Genomic DNA, 26,277 nt, shown 5'->3' with positions numbered 1-26,277 from the left:
GCTCACACTGCTGGGCTCTGCACACACTGCTGAGCTCTGCACACACTGCTGGGCTCTGCTCACACACTGCTGGGCTCTGCTCACACTGCTGAGCTCTGCACACACTGCTGGGCTCTGCACACACTGCTGGGCTCTGCACACACATTGCTGGGCTCTGCACACACTGCTGGGCTCTGCTCACACACTGCTGGGCTCTGCACACACTGCTGGGCTCTGCACACACTGCTGGGCTCTGCACACACTGCTGGGCTCTGCACACACTGCTGGGCTCTGCTCACACTGCTGGGCTCTGCACACACTGCTGGGCTCTGCACACACTGCTGGGCTCTGCACACACATTGCTGGGCTCTGCTCACACTGCTGAGGTCTGCACACACATTGCTGGGCTCTGCTCACACTGCTGGGCTCTGCACACACACTGCTGGGCTCTGCTCACACTGCTGAGCTCTGCACACATTGCTGGGCTCTGCTCACACTGCTGAGGTCTGCACACACATTGCTGGGCTCTGCACACACACTGCTGGGCTCTGCTCACACACTGCTGGGCTCTGCTCACACTGCTGGGCTCTGCACACACTGCTGGGCTCTGCTCACACTGCTGAGCTCTGCACACACTGCTGGGCTCTGCTCACACACTGCTGGGCTCTGCTCACACTGCTGAGCTCTGCACACACTGCTGGGCTCTGCACACACACTGCTGGGCTCTGCACACACATTGCTGGGCTCTGCACACACTGCTGGGCTCTGCTCACACACTGCTGGGCTCTGCACACACTGCTGGGCTCTGCACACACTGCTGGGCTCTGCACACACTGCTGGGCTCTGCTCACACTGCTGGGCTCTGCACACACTGCTGGGCTCTGCACACACTGCTGGGCTCTGCACACACATTGCTGGGCTCTGCACACACATTGCTGGGCTCTGCTCACACTGCTGGGCTCTGCTCACACACTGCTGGGCTCTGCACACATTGCTGGGCTCTGCTCACACTGCTGGGCTCTGCTCACACTGCTGCACACGTTGCCCCTTTCAAACCCTCTGCTGGAGGTGCAGAGCTGGAGGCTCGGAGGCTTTAATTGCCAGCCTTGTGTAAATCCTGCTCTTATCTGTCCCCTCCTGCTATAAACACAGCGATTCAGACTGGCTCAAGGATACGACCGGCTTTGCGCTGCGCTCAGCAGAGATAAGTGAAGCCCTACTGGCACAGTTCTGCAGTGCTGCCCGGTATGGAAACAAGCCCAGATTGCGCTGCAAGCTGCCATCCTGCAAACCTGGGGAGAAAACCCCAAGGAAGTGGGCAAACAGCCGTGGGAACAGCTCAAGCCTCCCCCAGAGAAAGGGGAAGAGAACTGGTATCCAAGGCTGCCGTGCGCCTCGCTGCACCTACAGGGGTTGGGAGCGGGGTGGGGGCACTTCCAGGTGGGAATCACCTTTGGCTGCTGCATTTCTGCTGCTTCTGGACCCCGCTGAAGAGAAACGACTTGTTTTCCTCTCAGAACAGCCCCAGCTGTGGCTGAGAGGAGGGCGAGACCTCAGAACAGCACTTACACACAGAATCACAGGAAGGCCTGGGCTGAAAAGGCCCACATCTGGTTCCAACCGCCTGCTGTGTGCAGGCTGCCAACCAGCAGAGCTGCCCAGAGCCACCTGCACCCGGCTGTGAGTGCCTGCAGGATGGGCATCCACAGCCTCGTGGTGCAGGAACACATGGGAACCTTAACAGAACCACAGAGCCTCTGCTCTGCTCTTGTGAGGCCCCATCTGGAATGCTGCGTCCAAGTGTGGAGCCCACAGCACAAAAAAGACAGGGAGCTGTTGGAGAGGGTCCAGAGGAGGGCACTAGGATGAGCAGGGGGCTGGAGCAGCTCCCCTGTGAGGACAGGCTGAGGAGCCGGGTTTGTTCAGCATGGAGAACAGAAGGCTGCAGGGTGACCTCATTGCAGCCTGCAGTACCTAAAGGGAGCCTACAAACAGGAGGGGAATCAACTCTTGGAAAGGGGAGATAACAGCAGGACAAGGGGAAATGGTTTGAAGTTGAGGGAGGGAAGACTGAGGTCGGATATCAGGGGGAAGTTCTGTGCTGTGAGAGTGGTGAGGTGCTGGAACAGCTGCCTGGAGAGGCTGTGATGCCCCGTCCATCCCTGGAGGTGTTCAGGGCCAGGTTGGATGGGGCCCTGGGCAGCCTGGTTTAGCATTAAACGTGGAGGTTGGTGGCCCTGCATGTGGCAGGGGGTTGGAGATTCATCATCCCTGAGGTCCCTTCCAACCCTGGCCATTCTGTGATGCTGTGATCCTCTCGGTTCCCTATGGAGCAGACGTGGTGTCTGCGCTCCGTCTCTGTTGGGGTGGCTGGGGAATAAAGCAGGGATGCGGGCTGGTAGCAGCAGGTCGGTCCTGGGAAGCGGGACGTAACCAAGTAACGCGGATCCTAGCAACAGCCCTGAGTGGGATTTAAAGATAGAAACAAAAGTAGGAGAGGAGCAAACAATGGAGAGCAGCATCTCCTTCCCAGGCACCCAAAGCCTGGAGGCGCGGGGCTGAACGTCAGCCTGCAGGGGATGATGGAGCTGTGCTTCAAGGCAAAGAGAAAAGCAATGGACGCAGCTCTGAGCATTTTGGAAAAGGCTTTAACATTTGTCAGAGTTTGGTACAAATCAAAGCATCCCTTTTTAAAATCTCCGTTATTACAAACATACAAAGGAAACGATGCTGTTACTACAAATCAGCCGCTACTCAACCTGTTTGGTGGTGGGTTTGGTTTTTGTTTTTGTCACCATTAAAAAACAAAACAACAGAAAACCTCCATAGTGTCCGCAGGGCCTCCATCCCTCCCCCCTCCGTGGCTCCGTTTGGGGAGGGAAGCAGACAAAAAAGCAGAGCCCCCGTTTAAAAAGAATCCCACCCATGCACCTCATTGTCTGAAAACGTGTTTAGTATAAAATCAGGTGAGGATTTTCCAGCTCTTGCACTCTGGCAAAGCATAACAACCCTTTTTTTTTTTCTTTTTTTCTTTTTTTTCTTCCCTTTCCCTCACATCAGAAACCTCTTAGAAAAGAAAAAGAGAACAAAACCCGAAAGATGCGGCAGTGTGTGATGCTGCAGCGCGTGCTCCTTCCATGCCGGAAGCCAACATCATCCAAAAGTGCCTTTAAGTCAAGTCAGCTTTAGTAACAACAAAAAAGCAGGAAAAACAACCCCCCCCCCCTCCCAACCCCCCCATATCACAAAGTTAAAAGCTGGATAAAAAGCCCAGCAGAGCGGGCAGCCCTGCCTCGGAGGGCAGCTTCTCCTTTTCACTACCGACCCTCGGCGCTGCTCCACACTACGCGCTCACCCCCCCCCCCCCCCCGCTCCGCCCCGAGCCGCTTCTTCAGCACGGAACAAACCGCCGCCTCCTCCCAGCGCCAGGCGCTTCTGTGCCCCCCCGAGGCGCCCGGGCAGCGCCCGCCCCCCCCAGGCTCAGCAGAAGGGGCTGCGGGCTCCGCTCGTCCCGTTGCTGAGAAGCGCGGGGAGCTTTCGTAGCCCTTTCATCCTGCTGGCTTTGGGTTGGCAGTGAGAAACGTCCCCGCGGAGCCCCGAGCAATGCTTGCTGGCTTGGGATGCTGCCTCTGTAAGCACTTTTCCCGGCCCCTGCATCTGGAAGGGAGCGGAGGGGCAGGGCGAACTCAGCGCGGGGTCTGAGGAGAGCAGGACGCGGCCAAGCCTCGAATCGTGCTGATGTAAAGAGATGGAGTCAATGCTCCATCACAGCGAGGCCCAGAGGCCACCAAGTGAGCGGGGCGCCGGGGGACGAAGCGGCTGTGGGGAGGCACTGCTCCCCTCTGGCTCATAACCCAAAAGCTGTCGTCACCAAAACCAAAACCAAGCGGTGAAGTTTGTCAAGCTGACGTCGGAAAAATAAAAGAGGGGGGGGAAAAAAAAAAGAAAAAACACACAAACCCCCCCCCAACCCTCCCAGATAAATACACAGCCCCCATCTTGGAAGCCTTCTCAAAGGATGGACGAACCGTTCCCAGCAGTGGCGCAGCCTTCCAGAACAGCTGCTGGGCTGGTGATGCATCGGCTTCCTTTCCGAGAGGGAACAGTCCAGAGGAATGAAGCCCCCACCTCACAGCTCCCGTCTCATCTGCAGGACGACTGGCCATGGCTATTGCCTCACAGCAGCAGGTCTGAAACCAGCAAGCAGTCTGTAATGCAGCAGGTTCCTGTTTGCTAATACAAAGAGTTGGCAGTGGTAGCAGCTGCTCAGTCCTTCCAGTCAGCGGAGCTTCGGGGTGCTGGGACCTCTCCCACGGAGCGCCATGAGACAGAACAGAGTTCAGAGACCAGACACACTCAAGCATGCTGTCGAAAGGCAACACACCCCAGGCGTTTCCATCGAGTCCACAGCAGTGGGATAGTGACAGCACGGAGGTTTTGGCTTCCAGCGGTCGGGCAGGCCTCCTAGACTCCTTGGCTAATGCTGGGGAAAGCTCCCACACTGGGGGTTTGGTTTTAAGGGGAGGTTATTGCTCCCGACTTCTCAGGTTTTTTGCCCTTGGATAGGGCAGCTGCTTGCTTCAGGAGTTCTCTGTTCTTGGCCTGAAAACACAGTGAAAATGGGAATTTAATTGAAGGGATCGCCATCAGCTCTCGGGGTCCAGCGAGGCCTGGACAGAAGTGCTGGCAGGGGGGGAAGCAGCGAGGCGCTGCTGTGCGGCACCACAGCACAGAACCTCCCTGCTGCGCTCAGCAAGGGCTCAACCCACCCCCCTCACATCCCCCTGCTGTAACTGAGACGTGGGCTGGACCTCGACAGCTTCCACAGAGCGATGTGCCAAATGCATGGAGCCAGCCAAGGACACACGGCAAGGGCAGCAGGGCCGCCTTCCCTTCCCATCAGGCACCGCAAGAGGTGGTGCAGAAAAGCACCAGTGACTCAAGCTCCCATCTCGACTCTCGCTTCAAAGTCAAAGGCAAACGTCTCCTGCCTCTCACCCACATCAGAGGGCAGGAGGAAGAGCTCGCTCTGCTCTCCAGCTTCACCCTCAGATGCTGCCAATGTTCTACCAGGACTCGGCGCTGCGCTGGCCGTGTCCCCACGAGAACCTCCTGAACACATCAGAGCACCAAAACACGACCCTGCCTCATTTGAAACAAAATAAAAATGATGGCAACTTACAAGCAAGACTCTTCAGCCTCTCTGACCAAACTCCTGAGCTCACCCCCCTGCAGCCTATACAGTAATTTCAGCAGGACAAGGGGAGAACCCACGCAAAAACCAGGTACGGCCCTTCTGCACTGGTTTGCAGCGAATGGCTGGACGTGCAAACATCATCACAGCAATTAAACCCTCAGCTCTAGTGCTGCATGAGGTAAAGCAGCTTCTTTTGCCTCCTACATGGAAGGACACAGACCCCCTGCTTCCCCCCCCCCGTGAAAAATAAACCAGGAGCACATTCAGAAAGCGAATGATTCGAACACTTTGAGGCACCTACAGCACACCACGATGATTCGAACTTTTATTTTGGAATCAGTGAGGAAAGTTTCCAGAGCCTCAGTCAATAGCAGCTGAAGTGGAACATTCAGACAGCAGAAAGGAGGAGGTCGGGGCACCAAGTAAGGACAGCACAGCACCATGGGGACACGCACCCAGCAGAGCAGGGTGGCAAACCCACTTGTGGAGCTGATGCTTCCTCTTTCTGTTCAGAACTGAGCAAGTTTAAAGCTGCTGGCAGGTGTCTGACAGCTTTCATGACAGACAGACTCCTCCCATACACACAGTGACCGGGCTGCCCTGTCTTGGGAAACCACTGCAAGGATGGAGGCCACCTCCCAGTTGGGGAGGCAATCAGAACGGGGGGGTTTGAGCCGGGGAAAAGGGTCTGCTCAGAACAGCAGGTCGTCCTTCGCAGGCCACCCAAAGATGTGGGATAGGAGCAGCTCGAGGCTGAAGCGGGCAGTGCAGGATTGTGGAAGCAGAACACAGACCCAAGGCTTTGGCTGCCATCAGCCCCTGAGGCACAACCCACCCCCTGCACACCATCAGACATCCCAGTGTTCACACAGGCTTCCACTGCTCCGCAGGGTGGCTGTGATGGACGCCTTTCTGACAAAAACTGCAGCCTCCAAAACCCGTCATCTTCTGCAATCATTAACTTGGGTGTGTGCTGACGGAGGAGGGGAGGCAGGAGCATAAGTCTGTTGTCTCATCCCCTCCCACCCCTCATTGCGAGGGCTTTCGATCACTGTAAACCCCGGGCTAATTAAAGGGGTGCAAAGTTCATTTCTAAGTCTGCCTTCTTCCCCATAACCAGCTCCCCTTTGACCCCGTCTCCTCAGTGCAGGGTATTCATGCTGATAGTCTGCCTAGCGTTTCCACGGCCGTGACAAGAATCCTGCTCTCCCTGTTCCCTCCAGCTCAGGGACTTCTTTATTTGGACTACAGATACAGCCCTGAAGAAACCGCCAGTTGTTTCTTGATCTTTGTTCCCTTTGGTTACTGGGCCCATCAATCACACCGAGAGCTACGTGGTGTGAGGAGCTGACAAAGGTTCTACAGTCTGGAGGAACAGGTTTAAACCTGATTTTGGCAATAAGTCAAAGGAGTTTGACAGCTCCCATCCAGCCCGTGGGGGACACGAGGCAGCGCTTCACAGTGCAGTGAGGCTGAGCCCAAGTAGAGCAAGAAGGATGGAACAGGGGGTGCAAGGCACTGCAGCCTGGTGCAGAGCTGGGGGACGGCTTGCCAGGCAGAGCAGAGGCTGGAGGACAGGGCTGAGGAGCACGAGCAGAGCTGTGCGTGCCAAGGTTCATGGCTTGTTCCCATAGGAGTGTCCTCAGTCACTCCTGGGTGCAGCACAGCTCAGCAAATTAAAACAAAAATGCTGTCACCTGTAACTGCTCCATGACCTCCTTGTGAGTCTTCTCCATTTGGTTCATCTTTGCTCTCATCTGTGACTCCTGGTACTGCAAGTCAGCCTTCAGCTCCGTGATCTGCAGACACACCAACAAAGAGAGCATGAGAGGGAAGAAGCGGCTGCTCTCACCCCATGTGCCACAAAGTGCCTCTAGAGAAGTTGCCTGAGACCAGATGAGTTTGGAAACACACTGATGCAGGAGGGGGAGAGCAACAGGAGCAACACTGCATCACAGAGCTGCACAGAGCAGCAGGAGCACCCTGGGTGCTGCTCTCACTCCACACAAAGCTGTAGGTGCTCTCTGGGACTTGCCCCCCCATGGAGGTATGAGAGAGAATGGGTGGAAAATGACCCTTTCTGACATGAGTTTCCCCCAGGTGGGTCCTGAAAGCCTCTTCAGCTTTGGAAAGGGGGCAGCCTGGAAGCAGCCAGAAAGCCTTCTGCTGACTACGGTATGAAAAGCCAGACTTGGCTTGAGTGTGATGTGTGTGATGTGCCAGCTGTCAGCATGCTGGGCGTGGGGGAAGCAAGCCAAGGGCTGTACCTTCTTCTCCTTCTCCAAAATCATCTGATCTTTCTGGTGCAGCATCTTCTTCAAGGTGGCCACCTCCTCCTTCAGCTGGGCAATGATAACGAAGTGGTCGGTGCCAGGAGAGTCCAGGGCGAGGTCAGGAGAAAAACTGCAGCAGAGAACAGGGAATGGCTCTCATCACAACCCCTTCTGGGCACCGAGGTGGAGGAATCCCCACACAGATGGCACCCAAAGAAGAAAGGGAGCTGCTCCAGGACACGCACTGCGCCCTGCAAGGTCTGGAGCATTACCTGCACCCCTGCCCTGAACGCCACAGGGAATGTGGGGAGCACACACAAAACTGGGCAGCAGTGTGATAAACCAAGTTGTATTCGTGCCCAATCAGCGGGGACACAGGGCTGCTACGGGTGCACATCAGTTGGCATCTGCAGCAATCAAATGGCAGTGATCTATTTTCAAACCAAAGAGCTGAGGACAGCAATCAGAGAGCTCATGACACTTTACGTAACCACTCAGGAACTCTCTTTGCTCGCCGGCAGTCCTTGGATGTCCAGCAAAACTTTTCACTCAATGTAAACAAACACGTTGGCAAGGAGGGAACAAGAAAGAGAAACAACCAACCTCCAAGTTAAACAAACAAAGCCAAAACAGACACCTAGATGAAAGTCAGCGCTGTCCTCAGCGGGGAAAAGGGGAAGAAGACACACTGGACTTTTGTATTTTGATTCCTCCGTGATACAGAATGTAGGGAGAAGCTTTGTTACCACTGCAGAGCAGCAAGGACTATCGCCAGGAAGACAGAAATAGCTGAGGACCTGCTCAGAAACAGCCTAGGCTAAACTTAAGCAACAGCTGAAAAGCCATCTGGATGTAAATCACCCTGCAAAGGTAATCCACACATCTCCCTGTCAGACACCCAGCAATCAGGGCAGCCATCCACAGCGCCGCACTACAGCTGCATTTCAGAACATGAGATATGATAAGCTGCAGCCACAGGCCCAGAGAGCTCACCTGATCTTTGGCTGCCTTTTGTTCCCCACTGCTGTAAGGGTAAGCTGGATTTTTATCTCGTGGTGCTAAAAGGGCAGCACGCTCCCAGCCCCACACGCTCCAAATTGCTGCGTATAAAAACGTACCAGCAATAAAAGCGACAAGGTTCCACCTCAAAGGTGACCTAAAGTCTGCCTGCTGTCAGGCAGCTGCAAACAGCCCCCATACCTGAACACTGACATTTTCTGCACACCTCCAGAGCAGATCAACAGCCGTCCTGAAGCTCCTGCTCAGCACTAACACTGGGAGCTGCAGCGCCTGCAGGGGGGCACTGTGTGTCTGAAGGCAAACGCAGCTCCCCCAGCGCTGCCTCTCCAGCAGCTCCAGGCTCCCAACCCCCAGCTGCACAGCAGGATGGAGCACTGGCTACTTGCACAGAGACTGGAAAGAATCTGTTTTCCAATCAAAAGCACAGCCTAGGCTGATTGGATTGGAAAGCAAGAACGTAGCAGAGAATCTCTGCGCAGGGGGTTTACAGAGGGGAACCGAGCACGGGCAGCAGCTTCACCCACCTGAAAGCCACGGATCAGCCCTGCAGCACTGAGAGGAAGCTTGGCAAAGGGAAAGCCAGAGCTGGGGAGAGCTGTCTGCAGGGGACAGCTTGCTTTGCACAGCTGCAGCATGCTGCCAGCAGTGCGCTCCATGAGGATGCTGCAGGTCTCTGGCTTTGTCACACTGCAGCTCCTGAATGCAGGTGTCCCTTCGTGCAGGCTGCACCTCTGTTCTGAAACCACACCTGAGTGCAGCTCCCTGAAAGCAGAGCTCTGCAGCACGATGTGGGTGCTGCAGTGCCTTTCTAACAGCTTTCATATCCTTCTCAGTGCAAAGGGAGAAGAAAAACGAGGGGAAGGAAAAAAAACGAAACGAAAAAAGCAGCCTGCACAGAGGCTGCCCTCAACTCATCCTCACTGAATTCTTCTGGCCCCAAACAAACTCTGGCTTGCACCAATCCCTTGCCCAGGCAAGCCTCCCTGCTGCCATGGCCCGGGGTGATGCAGAGAGCTGGGAGATGCTCACGTTTCCCTGAGCAGCTCAGGCAGGAACAGTTCGTTCCGGGCAGCTTCTATTGCAGGGAGTGAGAGTGGCCCTGCCACCCAGTGGAGAGAAGGGACAGGAAGGCCACCAGCCTCCTGCAGAGCAGGAGGAAAAATGCCAGAAGCACCTCTCACCCCTCTTTTAGCTCTCAGATTAAAAATTAAATCAACTAACAGAGCCCAAGCACATTCTCTCTATAGCTAAACTCCATCACTGGGGTTGCAGCCCTTTGGGAGAGGCCAGAGGATGGCTGTGTGCCCTCCACGTGTGAGCAGCCTAAAATTCACGCCTCTAATTAAAGCAAGTTGATGAGCTCCCATTGCTTTCATTGGAGATGGAGTTAAAAATGGAGCCCTTCCAACGGCACCTGCCTCTTTCCATTGAGTGGAACAGAATGCAAACTGGCTGCTTCACACTCAACACCTGTTAAATGAATGAAATTAGGCAAAATAAATGCCAAGCTTAGAGGTTCTGCTATTCAAGGGGCACAATGCAAGCTGACCGAAGCAACATCCAAACATCACCTGTGACAAAAATACTCTCAGTTCTCAAAAGTCCATCCAGGATCCAGCACAAGGGGCTGAGATGATTGTGCAGCAAGGTCTGCAAGGCAGGATCTGCTGGGAGCTGCACCCAGAGCTGCTGCTGGGGAAACATTGCTGTGCGTGAGGCAGGGCTCCTCTCAGAGCCCACCCAGAATCACACAAAGCTGCTCGTTAAAGGACTGCTGCAAAAAGCTCAGCCCCCTGAATGCAGGCACTGAGAGCATCCTCTGCTCAGCAACATGAGAACACAGAGCTCAGAGGCAGTTCAGCAGGACACAGAACAGAAATTCCCATTGCATCCATGAAGGAGCAACAATTTGGGGTAAGCTGGACCTTGCTGAGGGCATCACCATAGGAAAGAGCCCAAGCGTGCCCACATTTTGCCTGGCTGAAGGCTGCTCAAGTTTGGCTGGGGCCAGAAGCTGAGACTGGAAGAAAGGTGCAGCAGGGAGAGGTGCTGTTAACACAGCCAGCTCCAAGCTCCGCACCCAGCCTGCAGCTCCAGGAGGGCTGAGGGGTGGAAACCCTCACAGAAAATGGTGCAGGGATGGGGGCTGCTGGGGGCTTCGTCCTCTGCAGCTCCACAAATGCACTGAAGCACCATTATTATTCCTCTCAAGAAATCCAGCCATGGATCTATTTCAGGCAGCTGCAGCATTTTCCACAGCACGTTGCTGGAGCTCTTTAGGAGCTGCTAAAATTACACACAGTTTGTTACTGGGATTCATCAAAAAAAGTTTGTGGCAAGGAGAGCAGCCACGCTGACAGCATCTGACACAAGCAAATAGAAATAAAGGCATTTGATTCTTCTAATGCACGCTCCTGACTGCACACAAATGACTGAGCAACTGATGACAGAGCACAGGACGTGGATGTTTTCAAGCCAGAGGTGGATTTGTCTCACCCCAGGCTTTAGCAAGCAGGTGAAATCACCTGGTCCTGTCCCACAGCCCGGACTGCAGCCTCAGGAGGGAGCAGGGGGCCAACAGGGCTCCAGAGGGAAAGCAGTCCTGATGGCCACACCTTGCTGCACAGACCTGGCTCCAGTCTCTCCTCCAGCTCCACCACATTAAAAGCAGTCAGCTGAATTCTCTGAACACCTCATGCTCAACTGGAGCTCCTAAGCCACAGTGAAGTCTGATTTTTTTCCAACTTTGAACTGAAAACTCCGTGCAGGTGATGAAACGGTCTCACAGGCCGCTCTGTGGGAACCACTGCCTTACAAAACTCTTCTATTTCACATAACAGCATTCTGTGCATTAACAAACATTGACTGGACATCAGCAGTGTCTCCAGGAGAGATGTGATGTGTGACTGTGAAGAAAAGACCTCCAGGTACCAGCGGTTTAACAGACCCCTGGGCACTGAGAAGCCTGCACCACGCTCCCATCTCACTGCTGTTTGGAAGCAGCTCCATGGAGAGGGAAAGGTTCCACGGGAGGCAGTTCCCAGGGAGGGAGGGCAAAAGAGGGGGAGAAAACAACAGGTGATCTCACTTCAGGATGTCAGTGCCTTGAGAAACAGGACAATGGTGGGCACCGAGACTCTGTTGGGAAGCAGCCCACTGCGCCAACGTGGACGGGGCACTCTGCATAGGGGGGCAAAGCGTCTCGGGAGAGGAAGGAACGCTGAGAATCAGAGAGGAAAGGGAGGAATGAAAATATGCATGTACAAGAGCATAAAAAAAATAATAAAATCCACCTCAATTTCCTGTTTTTGCTAGAGCTTCCCGTTCTGCTGCACGTGCAGCCAGCAAAGACAGCATCAACTGTGACAGCAGAATGGGACTGGCTGCTTTCGAGCAAAGCCTGATTGCTTGTCCCACCCCCAGAAGGCAGGAGGGGAAGTCGGAGGTGGGCTCTGATCCTCTCCTCTGAGGCCATCTCCTGTAGGTTGGTCTGAGAGCCCAGAAAGCACAAAAAGCACACAGCTCCCTGCTCAGTGCAGCCAACAGCCAGCCTTCCCCTGCAGCTGCACAGGGAGGATACAGCCGATCGGGTTGCAGTTTTTGTAACTGCTGGGGAGCTCAGCCAACAAGCAGCTTCTGTTCTAACAGGTACAGGCACTGGGGGTTATTTTCCTTTCCAAAGCTAAGCGCTCACTAACGTTGGCCTGTTGGATTCTGGAAGCTGCTAAAGCAGCCCCTCGAGGTCCCAGAGCCCAAGATCCCTGCTCTAAGCATCAAGTTTCCCACTGTTCACACAGAACTCTTGTATAAAACTTAACAAGCAAGACCACCCACCCACCCCTAATTTCCCCAGACAGCAGGCTCACCTGTCACCATTGGCAGATATGGCATCAAACTTGGCTTTCTTCTTTGGGATTTCATTCTGAATAGAAGAGGTGGATAAGGTTTTCTGGCTGGAAAAACAAGGAAATTGTATGTCAAAGCCTGAATGACTTCAAGTCAGAGACAGAGGAGCACATACATATTCCCACCCACTTCTAGCCTATTAAAACGAGGTTTCTTCGTGCAAGAAAGAACAATTAAAAATTCACTCCTCGAAGAGCAGCTGGAGACTGAAACTGACCAGAAAGCAACGTGTCAGCCCAATCAGCAGCAGTGAGGAACTCATGCTTCAAATCCGTATTTCAATCATCAGATTTTACAGACCCAACTCAGCTTTAACTGCAGACAAGTCCAGGAAGCCGAATCACTACGAACTGCCCCGAGTCTGATCCCAAGATCACAAGTCTGCAGCACGGCAAGCAGCCGCGAAGCAGCGAGGCTGGCTGAGCTGCCTACAGCCAACAAGAGCAGCTGCCAGGCGCTGCTGCTGGGCCAGGCGCTGCTCCACGTTGCTGGCAGCTGAGTGCAGCAGCCTGGCTGCTCTTTGCTCACCCCTCTGCTCAGCCCTGCACGACAGAGCGTCCTGTGCAGGCTACCTGTTGTAATGGCTGCCGCTGCTCAGCCTGCTGTACTGCTCCTTCTCTTGCAGGCTGGCTCGGGAGGAGCTGCTCAGGTGCTTGCACTGCTCTTTGGTCTTCTGTAGGACCCGTTTGTAGGACAGTGTGCATAACCAGCAGAGCAGCTTTCCATCCACCTGGAGGGCATGAAAGAGAGACATTTTTGTCTTGCTTCCTGCCCACAAACAAAGCAGAGAAGACAAGAAGCACCTTCAGGCTTTAAGACGACATACAAACGAGCAGCAATTCAAAAAGGATCCCTTGAGTGCTTAGAAAACCACTTGGCATGGCTGGTGCAAGGCACTCATTAACAGCAGCTAACTCATCCTAACTCCAGTCTCTTTCCAGCTCTGCTTACAGACTCTTTTAACACCCAGGACATCATCAGGACAGGCCGATTCCACTGGGGTTCCTGTCAAAGGAAGGCCAAGGACTGGCAGATGACAGGGCAGTCGCTGGAGAGCACAAGAGCCACAGTTTCTGCTGGAGGAGGATCAGCAGGAGGACAGGATTCCAAACAGACAATAGATCTTTATAGCCTGCAGAAAGCAGGTTTTAGAAATACACAAGTAAGAAGCTCTGATGTTATTTAAATAAAGGATGTGCAGGAGCCAAGGGACAGCTGTGGAGGAACATGTTTCCAGCACCTCAGGCTGCAGCACCAGTACTGCTCCCATCCCTCCCCCTGCAGGCACCTCAGAGGCCCCACCTCCTTTGCTCCCTCACCTGCCCTCATGCCAAACTCAAGAGATCTTTCTCAGAAGATCTGGCAAAGGAGCAAAGGGCACAAAGGCTAAACAGCTCCAAAATACGGCTCCCAAAGCAAAATGCAACTGCAAAAACTATTTTACAGTCAAGAGGCATCCCCTAAAGAAACACTCGAGATCTGTGAGAGGAAGGTAGAGCCACTGCGATCAGCCCCTCTGCCTTTTCAGCCTTTTAACAGAGATACTGACCTTCTTTCTGTCATCCTTCCTGTCGAAGGCACACTGCTGCTTGCACTGCTCACAGGAGTGGGGAGGTCCATACTTCTTCTCTGAGTTTGTGCAGCGCTGACACTTGTTGCCAATGAACGCTGCGATGATGTTGCAGTACTGGCAAGGTTTTGGCTTAAAGGAACAAGAGAGGTGAAGATGGCAGTGCCTCCTGATGACGTTAGAGCATTGCTTTTTCCCCTTCCCCCCAGCACTCCTAACCATCTATTTCCCTATAGAAGCTAACTATCCAGCAGACGTGACTACGTTTGGCCCCCTGGTCTCCAGCCAAGTTTATTTAGGCACAAAAGCCTTGATCAAGTGTTAGGAAATCTTCAGGAATATTTATCACCAAAACAGAAACAATCCAAATCTCTGCTTCGGATTTCACACAAGCAGGAAAACAGGTTTGTCACTGCTTCCAGTAAGCAACCTCAGTTTGTACGACCGTGTTGTTGTTTCAATTCAATACAGAACGGCTCATTTCCTGACCTAAGATGATGTGGAGCTGCTCTTTTTCATACCAAAAGAAAAGGGAAAAGAGACCTGCATATTATGATCAACCATGCTATTACAACCGAGCCAGCCCATAAACTGCTTTGGGACTCAGCAGGATAAAGGCAAGAAAGATGAAAGGAGAAAGAGGCTGAGAACAAGCCCCACTCACTTACTGTGCCATAGAGCTTCACGTTCTGAGCACACTTCTTGCATATTGTGTTGGTTTTGCTGTGAAGAAGGACAGACTGTGTCATTAACGCCTCCCCAGAGAAAACTACACCTCTGTGGTCAGGATCCCAGGCTCCCCCAGGCTCTGTCTCTAGTGGCAAGACTGCATTCATCTTCACTATGGACCCTGACACCAAAGTGCATTTCCTCTTCCCATCTGGTTGAGGATACTTGGCCAAAAGCAGTTTTACTAGGAGGTATCTTTTAATTAAGGCATCCCCAAATGACGCCAGTTTTTTCGCCCTGCCAAATGCGGGCGTCTGATCACTGGCTAATTGGCAGCAGGCATGATTCAGCACAGTGACAGCCTCACTTATGGAGGAGGTCTGTGCTCGATTACAGGGTTAAGGCAGGTCAGGCACAGAGGTATATTTGTCCAACAAACACAGGAAAGAACACCCCACGCTGTGTCTGCACAAGTTATGCTCGTCAGCTCCCGGGTTCACCTCTCCTCCCTCTGTAATCCACACAACTCACAAAAGGTAGAACTGCAGCTACAGGAAGCGTATCAAACGATTTTTAGACACCAGAATCAGGTAGCAGAAAACTCATGGGAAGATCCCCCCCGGATCCTTTACTGGAAGATGCTGGCGAGTGCTGACCAAACCAAAGAACAAGCGATAGGTGCACATGTAAGCACACTGCACAGGCATACTGGCTCGCCCAGCAGACGTTTAAGGCCAAAGGTCTCCCACAACAACAACCAGGCTCAGCCATCAAAGGTGTGGGAACATTACGGTGCGTCCGTCCTAGGGAAAACATCAGGCTGCTCAGCATGCCGGGCATTTACCTTTCCTGCTGGAATTCAGTCCTGCAGTAGGTGCATTTAACGATGGGATGTGCGATCCGGCACTCCTGCAACAACACAGCATGCTGTGAGGCGCGCTGCTCCTCCCACACGTCATTTCCCCACAGCCCAGCTCCCCCGCTGACCTGCACTCCCACCACACGCACCCACACCCATCAAACTCCACACGTTTCCTCCCTGTAGTCACGGCTGCTCTTAGAAGGGCTGAGAGCAGAGGAAGGCTGACAGGAAAGCCGTGTGTCACAGGTGACCCAGAAGTAAACCGTGATTTGTAACAAGGGCCATTTGTGCCCAACGCCCACAGACGAGGCTCACTGCTGGCCTCACCTCCGGTGCAGAACACGCAGTCCTATCACAGCTATTCACCTCCCTGCTCTCCAAAGCTTCCTGTGCCCAGAGCATCTCCAGCTCAGCTCTCTTCTCTCCCCAGCACACTCAGGAGGTTTCTCTCCACCTGCCTGAATTGCCCCATCCCCGTCATGTGTCCCCACCCCACGGTGCTCCATTCCATGTTCTCCCCTTTCTCCATCTCACCCCTGCTCTCATTCTTCCCCACTCCGGTTGCCTCCCAAGATTTATCTCCCCTCTTCAAGATACCATAAAAGCTGCCCCTAAATGTCCCCAGACTCCCCACAAACACCTTGGGCCGCCCCATGCCTCGGGTCTTGCTATGAGCCACCCTCTCAAGCAACTCTTCTGATGTCCCCAGGCCTTCTGACTCAAGTGTCCACTCAGTACCCGCAAGGCCACAAGGAGCCCCCAGATGCCACAAGGAGCCTCCAGTGACCCTCAGCTCCCAGCCCCCCCCACCCCCCAAATAAGCCCCAAATATCCTCCCAACAGCTTTGTGACTCCCTCCCAAATGCCCCCACACCCCTAAACAGCCTTCGGTCCTTTCCAGTTTCCCCAAGGAACAGCCCCTCATAATCTCCCAACACCACACCCCCAAGTCCCCAGGCTCCCCCAACTGCCCCCTCACCCCTATCTTTCCCCAAATGCCCCCATGACCCACCCCCACAGCCACTTCCATTCACCCCAAGCCCCCCTACTATACTTCTTGATGAGTCCCAAAATGCCCCCAGTCCAAGATTTCAGCCACCCTAGAAGCCCCCAAGGGCCTCCTCCAAAGCAGCCCTCTAAGTGTCCCCAAATCCCCTCCCAGCTGCCCTCACTCAAACACAACATCCCTGCTGCCCCACCCCCCGCTCACTTTCCCTCAAGACCCCCCAACTTACCTCAAGAACCTCCCCCCAAAGGCCTCTCACCTGGACACCAAGACCCACTCCCACTTTCCCTCAGGATCCCCCCCTTACCTCTGCACTCCTCACTTTTCTTCAGAGGCACCTCCGTTACCCCCAAGACCCCCCCAGTTTTCCTCAACACCTCCTCTCTGCTTCAGTACCCTCCCACTTCACCTCAGGATGCCCCACTTCCCCTCAGAACCCTTCCAATTCTACACCTGAACCACCCCCACTTTACCTCAGATCTCTCCACCCCAATTTACCTCAGGAACCCCTCTTCAAGTCAAGGACCCCCCTCCTCTCTCTCAGATGTGCCTCTCTATCCTCAGGGCCCCATAATTCACCTCAGGACCCCCAGTTCACCTCAGGACCCCCCCTCACCTTCACCTCAGGACTCCCAATTCATCTCAAGGCCCCCCCTCCCCCTCAGCTCAGGACTCCCCATCTTATCTCAGGACCCCCTAATTCACCTCAGGATCTCCAACTCACCTCAGGACCCCCAACTCCCACCTCAGGACCCCCAACTCCCACCTCAGGACCATCCCCATTTTGCCTCAGGCCCCCCCACCCTCACCTCAGGACCCCCAGTTCACCTCAGGACATCCCCATTTCCTTCTCAGCGCCCCCTCTACCAAAAAATCACGCCCGCTTTACCTCAGGACCCCCCCTTTTCCTTCAGTACGCCCCGACTTCACCTCAGAAGCCTCCCCACATCCTTACCTCACAGCCTTTACACCTAACCCCCCCTCCCCCCACCTCAGTCCTCCCACCCCCATTTTACCTCAGGATCCCCTTTTACCTTCCCCCCTCCCCCCCCAAACACGCCTTTCCCTCAGAGGCCCCCCAGCCTTTAACTCCATGACCCTCAGCCCCAGCCGCTCCCCCCGCTGCCGGCCGTCCCCCGGACCTTGCAGAGCTGCTGGCCCTGGCTGAGCGCCTCGAAGGGGAAGCGCTGGTGGCACTTGGTGCAGGCGTACAGCGCCGCCATCCCGCCGCCGCGCTGACAGGCGCAGCCCAAACCGCCGCGGCCTCCCGCCCTCTGGCTCCACCCCCCCCGCCGACCGTTCCGCCTCTCTCATTGGCTGCTTTCCGCATCGCTCACGGCGATCCGGTTTTTCATTGGTTCGCGCAGACGTCGTTCTAGAAATGGGGCGGGGCGGAGCCGCCTCCTCCCCTCCCCTCCGCCCTTTCCCCTCCGCGGGCGTTGGGGAAAGGGAGAGGAACGCTGACGTCACGCGGGGCGCGTTACTGTGATGTAACCGCCGCGGGGGCGCGCGCGGGGCGACGGGGAGGTCGCGCGAGAGCGCGACGGGCGGGGGCGACCCAGAAGGCATTGCGCGGGGTTGGGGGTGGGGGAGGGGAACCGGAAGCGGAAGTGGAAGTGGGGCGGATGGGGCTGAGGGCAGAGGGTGGGCAGGGCCTGCGTGAGCGCAGGGATGCGGGCGAGGAGTGAGCTGGGCCGGGCTTGGGCTGAGTGCAGGAGCTGAGCTAGGCCGGCCTGGCCAGGAGCCAGCATGTGCAAAAGCTGGAGGAGGGTGACGGCAGGAAACAGGGCCTGGTTCTCAGTCTGGGTCTGGGTCTGCCCAGAGACGAGGGCAGGGCCGAGACCGGACCGAGGGCTGAAGGATGGGGAAAGGCATCACCAGGGATCAGTGAGAGCCATAGCTGTCCTGTGTGAGGATGGGAGAGGAGGGCTCGGGCCGTGGGGTGCTGAGGGAGAGTGAGGGCTAGAGGAGGAAAGAGCAGGAGGCTGCAGGGTCGCTCAGCCTGAAAGTAGAGCTGGGAGATGGCTGGTGGCTGCTGTAGTGCAGCCGCAGCTGTGCCTAAAGGGTGAGATGTACGAATTGGAGGAAAAGGAAGGGAGAGTGAGGCAGGAGGTGGCATCTGCAGCAAAAGGAGAACTTCCTCGCGAGGTTGTTTCCCTTTTTGCACCAACTGCAGAAGTCGGTGGTTGCTGTGAGGGCAGTTGCACATCTGCAAGCCCCAGGCGCAGCCACAGCAAGCTGTGATCTGTGGGGGTGGATCTCCTCACGTTTGGGGCAGGATCGGCAATGCAAATTGCAGCTTGTTGTGTTTACACCCCAGGTTGGGTGCTGCGGTTTGCAGCTTGCACCGTTGGGAAAATTGCCTCTGTTTTGCTCTGGGTGTGAGGTGAGGGTAAACCATCTGCTGTGCAAACAGTGGGGAATTGCTCTGTTTTAAATGGAGTCTTTGTCATTTTTACAGTGTGACATTCACAGGTGCTGCGAACGTACAGCCCTGCTGCCTGCCCAAACAAATGAGGGAATTAAAGCGCTTTGGAGTTAAAAGTTCACTCTGTAAATCCAAGACAAAGCAAGCACATAAAGCAGCAACTACTGGTGTTCATAAAGGCACAGTGGCGTGATCCGGTTGCTGTGTGTGATCCGGTCTGTGTGTCTGTGCTGTCTGACATCCCTGAGTTCTCAAACCCCTCTCACTGTTGGGCCATCAGGGATACCTGGAAATCTTTGGGAAACTTCATTTCCCCACCTTTTTGTTCCCTGTACGGTGGCTCACAGTGTATTCCCAGTCGTGGTTCGTGCAAGCGGTGAAGCTGAAATAGGAGATGCTCACCGCAGTGCTCAGCCTTTCCCGAGAAGGACCGGGGGAGTGTCTTGGGTTTTTAGCAAGGCTGCGTGGGTGTGCATATTAAACTGAAATTCTGCTGTGCTTGGCTACCTCGGGGACCAGTTATAATCACCGGGCAAATATGCCGTGTGTAGGAGAAATACTTGATTTCATGAAATTTGTTGCACTGTGCTGCGTGCTGGATGGTGATTGGGAAATAGCGGTGGGTGAGAGCAGAAGGCAGAGCTTGGCAGAGGCGGTGGGTAGCGTGAAACAAAACCCTCCTCGTTGCCCAGGGGGCTGGGATGCTCTGAGAATGGTTTCTTAGGGAAATGGGGTGGAGGTGGAGGAGGACTTCCGGAGGGGTTTGACAGCACACCTGGAAAACGTAAATGCCACGAGCGGTTCGTTACAAGGAATGAAACCTCCGAAAAGTGTGGAGGGAGAGGGGTGGGCTGCGAATCTCTCGAGCTGAGCAAGAGGAGCGGTTCGTTTTAGAACAACAAACCTGCCAGAGCCGTCACAGTCGCCAAGGGAAGGACGTTTGGCTAAGGAAGAGGGTTTGTAAAGCTGCTACTGAGGGAAGTGTAAGAAGAGACGTTTAAAAAGCCACTGCCTCAGTGATTTTCCAGCATAGCCTCGTTAGCAGCAAAGCAGCTTTGAGCAAACTGTCTTGCAGAGCTCTTGCAATCACTTAGGTCTTTCTGGACACGATCACTTGTGCCCCCAAATGCTGTGGTTTCTGTGGCCAAAAGCAAGCTTTTCAGCCCCGAATCGTACGCTTTGTCATCATAAAGCCAAAGGGCTGTGCAACACATGTCCTGCTGGCTGCAGAGCGACCCAAGGAGCCCTGACCCCAACTGGGAGTTCATGACAGCCCCTCTCGGATGCAGCATCTGGGAGCCAAGGAATTGCCAAACCCGCTTTGATCCAGCTGCTGTTCTCCGGCTCTGCCTGTGGTTCTCTAAATCACTCACAGATAATATTTTCAGATGCTGGCTCTCTCCGTGTCCCCCTGCTTTCTGAATAATTACCTTGTTTTGTGCGAGCCACCAGAGGTTTTCACAGATAATTCATCCGGCGCTGAAAGGCAGCCAGCTTTGGGGCTGGAGAGTGTTTTGTGGCCACCTGGCATTGCTGCACAGAGGTCCGTGCTGGAGCACAGCTGTCTCTGGAGGGAAATGCAGCATCCAGCACAGCCCAGGGCAGGGCGCGAAGCAAACCCAGCTGAAATCCCCACCTCCCTCCCTCGGGGGATCGTTTACCTTGGCAGACGCAGCCCGCCCCGAGTTTCTGGACGTGTGGACAGATTGATCCTGCAGATCTGGATGCTCTCACCCGCAGAATGCACATTTTGCTGGAACAAAACAGCCTCGCAGTGTGGGAGGGGTGTTGTTTGAGGGCTGCGCTGTTTCATCTCGCTCCATGGCTCAGCCAGCACAGGGCTCAGAGCGCGTGGGTCAGAGCCCAGCGTGGAGCCGGATCGTCCCCCCCAGGTTTGTGTCCTCGTCGTGGGGATGCTGTGGTGGCGCACGGCCTGGGGTCACAGAGGGGCAGCCAGGAGGCTGCCAGCCCTACTGGAAGCGTACCACAAAGTCCTGCTCTGCCTCTTCTGGCTTGGCAGAGTGGAAACAGTCCTTGCTGAGATGAGAGGAGAAGCTCAGAGCCCTCTGCTCCCCAGCCATACGTGCTCACGTGGCCGGGTGTGTGAGGACCCACGGTGCCAAAGGACAGCCTGCCACCCCACGTCTCACCTTTTGCTTCTGCAGCAGTGCGGTTACAGGCACCAGGTAATGCTGTGGGGCTGGATGGAGGGGGTGAAATCGCATTTCATGCACAGGGCAGCACTCACTGCCTTCGAAGCACACCGAGCTCAGCTCTGTTTCACCACCCAGTACCAAATCCAGGGCGTTTCCCTCAGAACTGCTCTGGGATGGCGGTTCTGCAGCAGCAGACCTCTTCTCAGACACCTCCATCCCTAAATCCTTTTCCAAAGAAAACAAACCGACCTTAATTTAAAGTCCCATCCCTGCTCAACAACCCCCACTTGGAGCCTCTGCTTTCCCCACTGCCACACATGCAAGATTTTCAGCTCCTGATAAATGCTGCTGGGGGTGCACAGCCTGCAGCTCCCAGAGCCTCCTGCGTGTTCAGCAGCAAATTCACAGCATCACCCATCCAAAGGGAGCCTGAAAGTCACGGTTCCCTGAAAGTCAAAGCGTGTTTTATTGACTGCAGCCGAGAGAATCAAAGATCTGGAGACCCAGACTCCCACGGAATAAACCACATTATTCCTGCATGGTGATCGTTTCTCTCCCAGACGTGAATTCGAGTCAGCACCCCTGCTGGGAATGATTAAAGACCACTTCAGAAATCAGTGCAGCAAATTGTAAAATAAGCAGGTGAACAAGGGAAGGAAAACAAGAAAATATTATGACCTGCCACCCTCAATCGGGAGCAATCAGGGAAGGACGTGGCTGCGTGGTGAGGGAGCACAGCAGCTCCCCAGGCCATTTGCTGGGCACAATGAGGGTGTAGCTGTTGCTCTCTGCCACCATTTTGGGAGGATGCAGCCCATGCATGAGCACAGATGCAGGGGGATGCTGTCGGGTGTAGGGGATGGGCATCACAGGTGGGTAAGGGTGACAGAGCACAGCCAGCAGGATGGATGGGGTCGCTTCTCTATAGATGTTTATTGCTGTGTTGATAAAGTACCTCCACAGAGCATTGTCTGCCCTCCCAGTAGGGCTGCCCTCCTCCACCCCACAGCCACCTCACAGAGCCCCATGTCCCTCTGCTTTCCCCTCACAGGAGGGGCACAGTGGGGACAGTGCCTGCATGGGGCTCTCCATCATCCCATCAGGCCAGGATGGGGAGGGAGGCAGCAGTGGCCACGCCACAGTTGTTGTCCTTCATGGCCATGAGGATGTAGCCATCGTTGCCCCAGTAGGTGGACCAGGAGTTCTTGATGAGCCAGTAGCTCTTGCCATGCAGGATGCCGTAGCCCACAGCCAGCACTGCATGGTCCAGCTCTGACGTCTCATTCCCTGCAAGGAAAACAGAAAAAAAGACATCCCTGTGCCCATCTCCACCCATCCCCATCACCACCTATCCACCCCCATCATCCCCATCTCCATCCGTCCTCATTTCCATCATCTCCACCAGGTTCCACCACCCCCCTCACCACAGTGGGGCTCCTCGTAGACCCCGTTGGCATAGAAGGTGAAGGACTTGTGTGAGGCATCGATGTTGACAGCTACGGGGCCGTGCTTGAACAGTGCAGCTTTCAGAGCTTCAGCATTGCCTGGCTCCACAGTGACGTAGCCGCTGAGCGGGGCCACCAGCTCCGACTGGTTGTAGTGGCAGTAGCCATTCTGGGGGGGGACATTGGGGTGACATCATGGCCTGGGGCAGGTTTATAGGGGATCCAACCCACCCCAGCAAAGAATAACCAAACCAAAGGGGAGCAGCCATCTGCCAACAAAGAGATGATGGCGGATCTGGAGGAGCCTCTCCCTGCACCTCATATCCTGGATGGGAGGATGGGGTGTGCGCACCCCCAGCACCCTCACCTGTCCCAAGTAAGGCCCGTAGGACTCAGCGCTGGCGATGCCGCCGTGCTTCTTGATCCACTCGTAGGCTCTCCACTCCTCACCCCCATCACACGCGTAGTTCCCAAAGCCCCAGGAGCAGTCGATGAGGACTTGTTGGGACAGCGGGGTCAGCACGCCGGTCTGTGGGGGGACACGGTGTAGGGACAGGAACAGGAACCCTCCGACCACCCCAAAGCGTTGGGTCCCCGCTCCCACCTTGAGGAAGAGGGCCCCCTCCATGGCGCCCGTGGTGGCGAAGCTCCAGCAGGACCCACAAACAGCCTGGTCCTTCACGGGGGTCACCGCGCCTGGGGACAGCGGGACACCGATGGGGTGTGAAGGGAAACTGAGGCAGGAGTGAGGGCTCTCCATGCTCCCAGCCAGGCCGGGTCCCTCCTCACCATACAGCCTCCAGTCCAGGCTCTCAGGCAGGATGAGTCCGGTGTAGAGCTGCATGGAGGAGGTCTGCCCATGGTTGGGGTCCCCGCTCCGGCGCCGTCCCCGCATTGCAGCCATCTCCTGGGGCGTGCGGTCAGCCAGGTGGTTCAGCGCCAGCGAGTAGGAGAGCGCGGCACGGTTCTTGGAGTGCACAAACCTGGGGATTGGGAGAGATGCTGTGGGTTCAGGGGAGCCCCTGTGAGCCCCCGGCTCTCCACCCGCCACCCCATACGCACCGCATGTTGTGGATGAAGGTTCTCTTGCGGTGCTCGTGCTCCTCCTCACTGCTGTAGCGCTTCCCAAACCTCTCCTTATAGTGATGGAAGAGGCGGTGGTGGACGTGCTCAGTGTCCGGGGCAGTCCCCACAAACTCCTGCATGGGGTTGGCCACGATGCGGTGCTCGGGGCCGGCTGTGGGCCACTGCTCACACTGCAAACCTATGGGGCACAGAGCGGGGCTGCAGCCTCGGGGCATGGACAGCAGCTCCTGACCCCGCAGCAGGGCGTATGGCACCTGCAGACCATGGGGTGCCCACCCTATATAGATGCATGCAAGGTGTGCACCCAGTGCCTGCCCTCGACAGGAGTCTGCATGCAGGAGCTGCGCCCAGTGCCCGCCCTCTATAGGGGTCTGCATGCAGGGTCTATGCCTAGTGCCCGCCCTCTATAGGGGTCTGCATGGGGGATCTGCATCGGCAACCAGAGCTGGAGCATCCCTGCACTGCACCAAAACAGGGTTCCTCAACACTGGAATCACTAGTTATCATTTTCACCTATTTTCCCACCTCCCCTTCTCCTAAACCTGTTGCCCCAAATTAGAAGGTGCATGCAACTTCATTGAAGCACGTTCAAGAGGAGGATGCAGAGCTGTGTTTCGCGCAGGCACATCCCCTGTGGGATGGAGGAGGGCTGTGGGCTGTGGGGAGGCTCACCGTGTGGGAGCTGGAAGATGCTGGGGTCGAAGCGGTGCCCGAAGGCGCTGTACTCGATCTCGTATTTGTCGTAGTGGGAGCCCAGCAGGCTGTTGTAGCCCCGCACCTCATAATGCAGGGGCACAGGGCCGTGCATCGAGCTGCCCACCCGCAGCGTGTAGACGTTCTTCTTATGGCCCCAGTAGAAGACGTTCTGCCATACGGTGCAGGGCTGCCCATGGAACTGCTCCTCCCGCACCCTCTGAGCACGGAATGTCAGCAACACCTCAGTGCCACCGCGCCCCCAGCTGCGCAGTGCCCTGCACAATGCCAGGCTTGGACCTGGCCTCGCATTTGCCCCATTCCCAACCACTTCTGCCCCTCTCTGGGAGCTCTGGTGGCACCCACCATGCCCATCGCTGTCCCATCCCCTCCCCTGTCTCCCAGTCACCGTGCTGGGGGCTCACCCTGAAGTGCTCCAGGCTGGGGAAGACGCTCTGTGGGACGATGAGATCCCCGTCCGTGCCGTTGATGCGGAAACATTTGCGGACGTTCAGCTCCGTCTCCGTGGTCTCTGGTGTCACCTTGAAGCTGGCACCAAAAGGCCCCATGGAGCCGAACTGGAAGGTGACCACTTGGCCTGGGGATGGGACAGCACTGGGTTCCAGCTGTGGTGCTGGCACTGGGGTGGCTCCGTGGGGAGGCCGTGAGCTCTCTGCACCCACCGCCGTAGTACTCGATGCGGCTCTTCTCCCCTGTGAGGTTGTACCAGGCTTCAAAGGGCTCCCTGATCTCGGCGTAGGGCAGGCTGATGGCTCCTGTGGGCACCCCATGGTGTCACCCCACTGATCCCACCCACAGCAGCCACTCAGCAGCACCCAGAGGTGCTGGACCCCCCCAGCAGTACCTTTAACATGATAGACATCTCCAAACGTGGGTCTCTCTGGAGGAGCTTCGCTCTCTGCTCCTGGAAGGGAAAAGGAAAGCAATAATTTTTAAAGCCCTTTAAAATGCTGCTTGCCCACCTCTCCAAGGGCAGGGCTGGCAGCTGAGCTGGTCCCTGGCTCAATGCCTGTATAAAACCCCAGGTAGAAGGGGCAGAGCAGGGGAGGTGCAGAGCAGGGCTCCCACTTCGCCCATTCAGGGCAGAGGATTCTGAAGCTGGGAAGGGGTCCCCACTCCTCCCTGGCATGGGGACAAGGCAGAGCTCAGCACCACTCGAGGGACATCTCCCCGTGAAGAGGGCACAGCCATCACCCCTTCCCCTCCCGCCGCTCACATTGAGCACTCACCCAGCAGCACTGCAGCCCTAAGCACCAGCAACCACCCCCAGCCCCCCATCCTGCACCCACCCACCCCCACCCACTGCCCTGCTTAAATAGGAGCACTGGGTGGGCAGGGAGCTGGCTGCAGCCAACAGGCACAGCCCTCCCAGAGCCAGGATGGGACCATGGGAGGGGGGGGGGGTGGCTTTGGGTTGCCCCACCACGAGCACCCAGGGATTGGGGAGGGCTGGGGGGATCTCTGTGCTCCCTCCCAAGGCTCTGCTGCCTGCAGCTTGCAGCAGCACTTACAGCAGTGCAGGAGCTGCAGGTGAACCTCATCAGCTGTGCCAGGAGAGCAAGAAAGCAAAGTCCCCTCGGGTGCTCCCACCCTCCTGGCAGAATGCCCCCATTGGAGCCATGGGGACTTTGCATTCCTGCATCCCTTTGGATAAGCCAGCAGCACAAACCCAGGGGCTGCAGTTATGGGAGTTAACTGAAAAAAAAAAAAGAAAAAAAAAAGGAGGAAAATATAGATCACATCTCAGGAGCTACATGGACAAGGAGAGCAGCGCTGTCCCTGCAGTGGTGGCCTTCACCCCTCCTGCCTGCAGCACATCCAGCTGGAGCCCTGCCCAAGGTGACGGCGAACCCCAAACAAGGCAGATAGGAGCTGGGTGCTGGAGAGCTGCTGGGGACACGTGTGGGTGGTGCCCTCCGTGCTGCAGCATTCCCCACATGCCCCAGTCCTATAGGAGCACAGGCTC

General features: G+C 55.8%; 2 protein-coding genes across 4 annotated transcripts; both read right to left on the bottom strand.

Moving 5' to 3' along the window:
* Nucleotides 1–2,607: 2,607 nt before the first annotated feature.
* Nucleotides 2,608–17,770, bottom strand: FAM76A (family with sequence similarity 76 member A). Of its 2 annotated transcripts, XM_048969096.1 has the most exons (10): nt 17,625–17,770; nt 15,459–15,523; nt 14,614–14,668; nt 13,925–14,077; nt 12,948–13,105; nt 12,336–12,422; nt 11,558–11,689; nt 7,444–7,579; nt 6,874–6,975; nt 2,608–4,581 (listed from the first exon to the last, which is right to left on the bottom strand). In XM_048969096.1, the coding sequence occupies exons 1-10, from the start codon at nt 17,703–17,705 to the stop codon at nt 4,495–4,497; spliced, it is 1,056 nt and encodes a 351-aa protein (XP_048825053.1). In that variant the 5' UTR covers nt 17,706–17,770; the 3' UTR covers nt 2,608–4,494. The 2 variants fall into 2 exon arrangements, with proteins under 2 accessions (XP_048825053.1, XP_048825054.1); XM_048969097.1 differs by lacking the exon at nt 11,558–11,689 and having other exon boundaries at nt 17,625–17,764.
* Nucleotides 17,771–20,971: 3,201 nt separating this feature from the next.
* Nucleotides 20,972–26,040, bottom strand: LOC125703930 (digestive cysteine proteinase 1-like). Of its 2 annotated transcripts, none has more exons than XM_048969079.1 (11): nt 25,823–26,040; nt 25,156–25,215; nt 24,974–25,066; nt 24,716–24,888; nt 24,270–24,510; nt 23,574–23,775; nt 23,301–23,494; nt 23,116–23,207; nt 22,879–23,040; nt 22,491–22,680; nt 20,972–22,353 (listed from the first exon to the last, which is right to left on the bottom strand). In XM_048969079.1, the coding sequence occupies exons 4-11, from the start codon at nt 24,857–24,859 to the stop codon at nt 22,166–22,168; spliced, it is 1,413 nt and encodes a 470-aa protein (XP_048825036.1). In that variant the 5' UTR covers nt 24,860–24,888; nt 24,974–25,066; nt 25,156–25,215; nt 25,823–26,040; the 3' UTR covers nt 20,972–22,165. The 2 variants fall into 2 exon arrangements, with proteins under 2 accessions (XP_048825036.1, XP_048825035.1); XM_048969078.1 differs by lacking the exon at nt 25,823–26,040 and adding an exon at nt 25,541–25,594.
* Between the last annotated feature and the right edge of the window lie 237 nt (nt 26,041–26,277).

The sequence above is a fragment of the Lagopus muta genome, chromosome 23, assembly GCF_023343835.1.
Source record: "Lagopus muta isolate bLagMut1 chromosome 23, bLagMut1 primary, whole genome shotgun sequence".
Taxonomy (NCBI): domain Eukaryota; kingdom Metazoa; phylum Chordata; class Aves; order Galliformes; family Phasianidae; genus Lagopus; species Lagopus muta.
The sequence above is the reverse complement of the archived record's forward strand: the minus strand, read 5'-3'. Positions and strand labels throughout refer to the sequence as shown.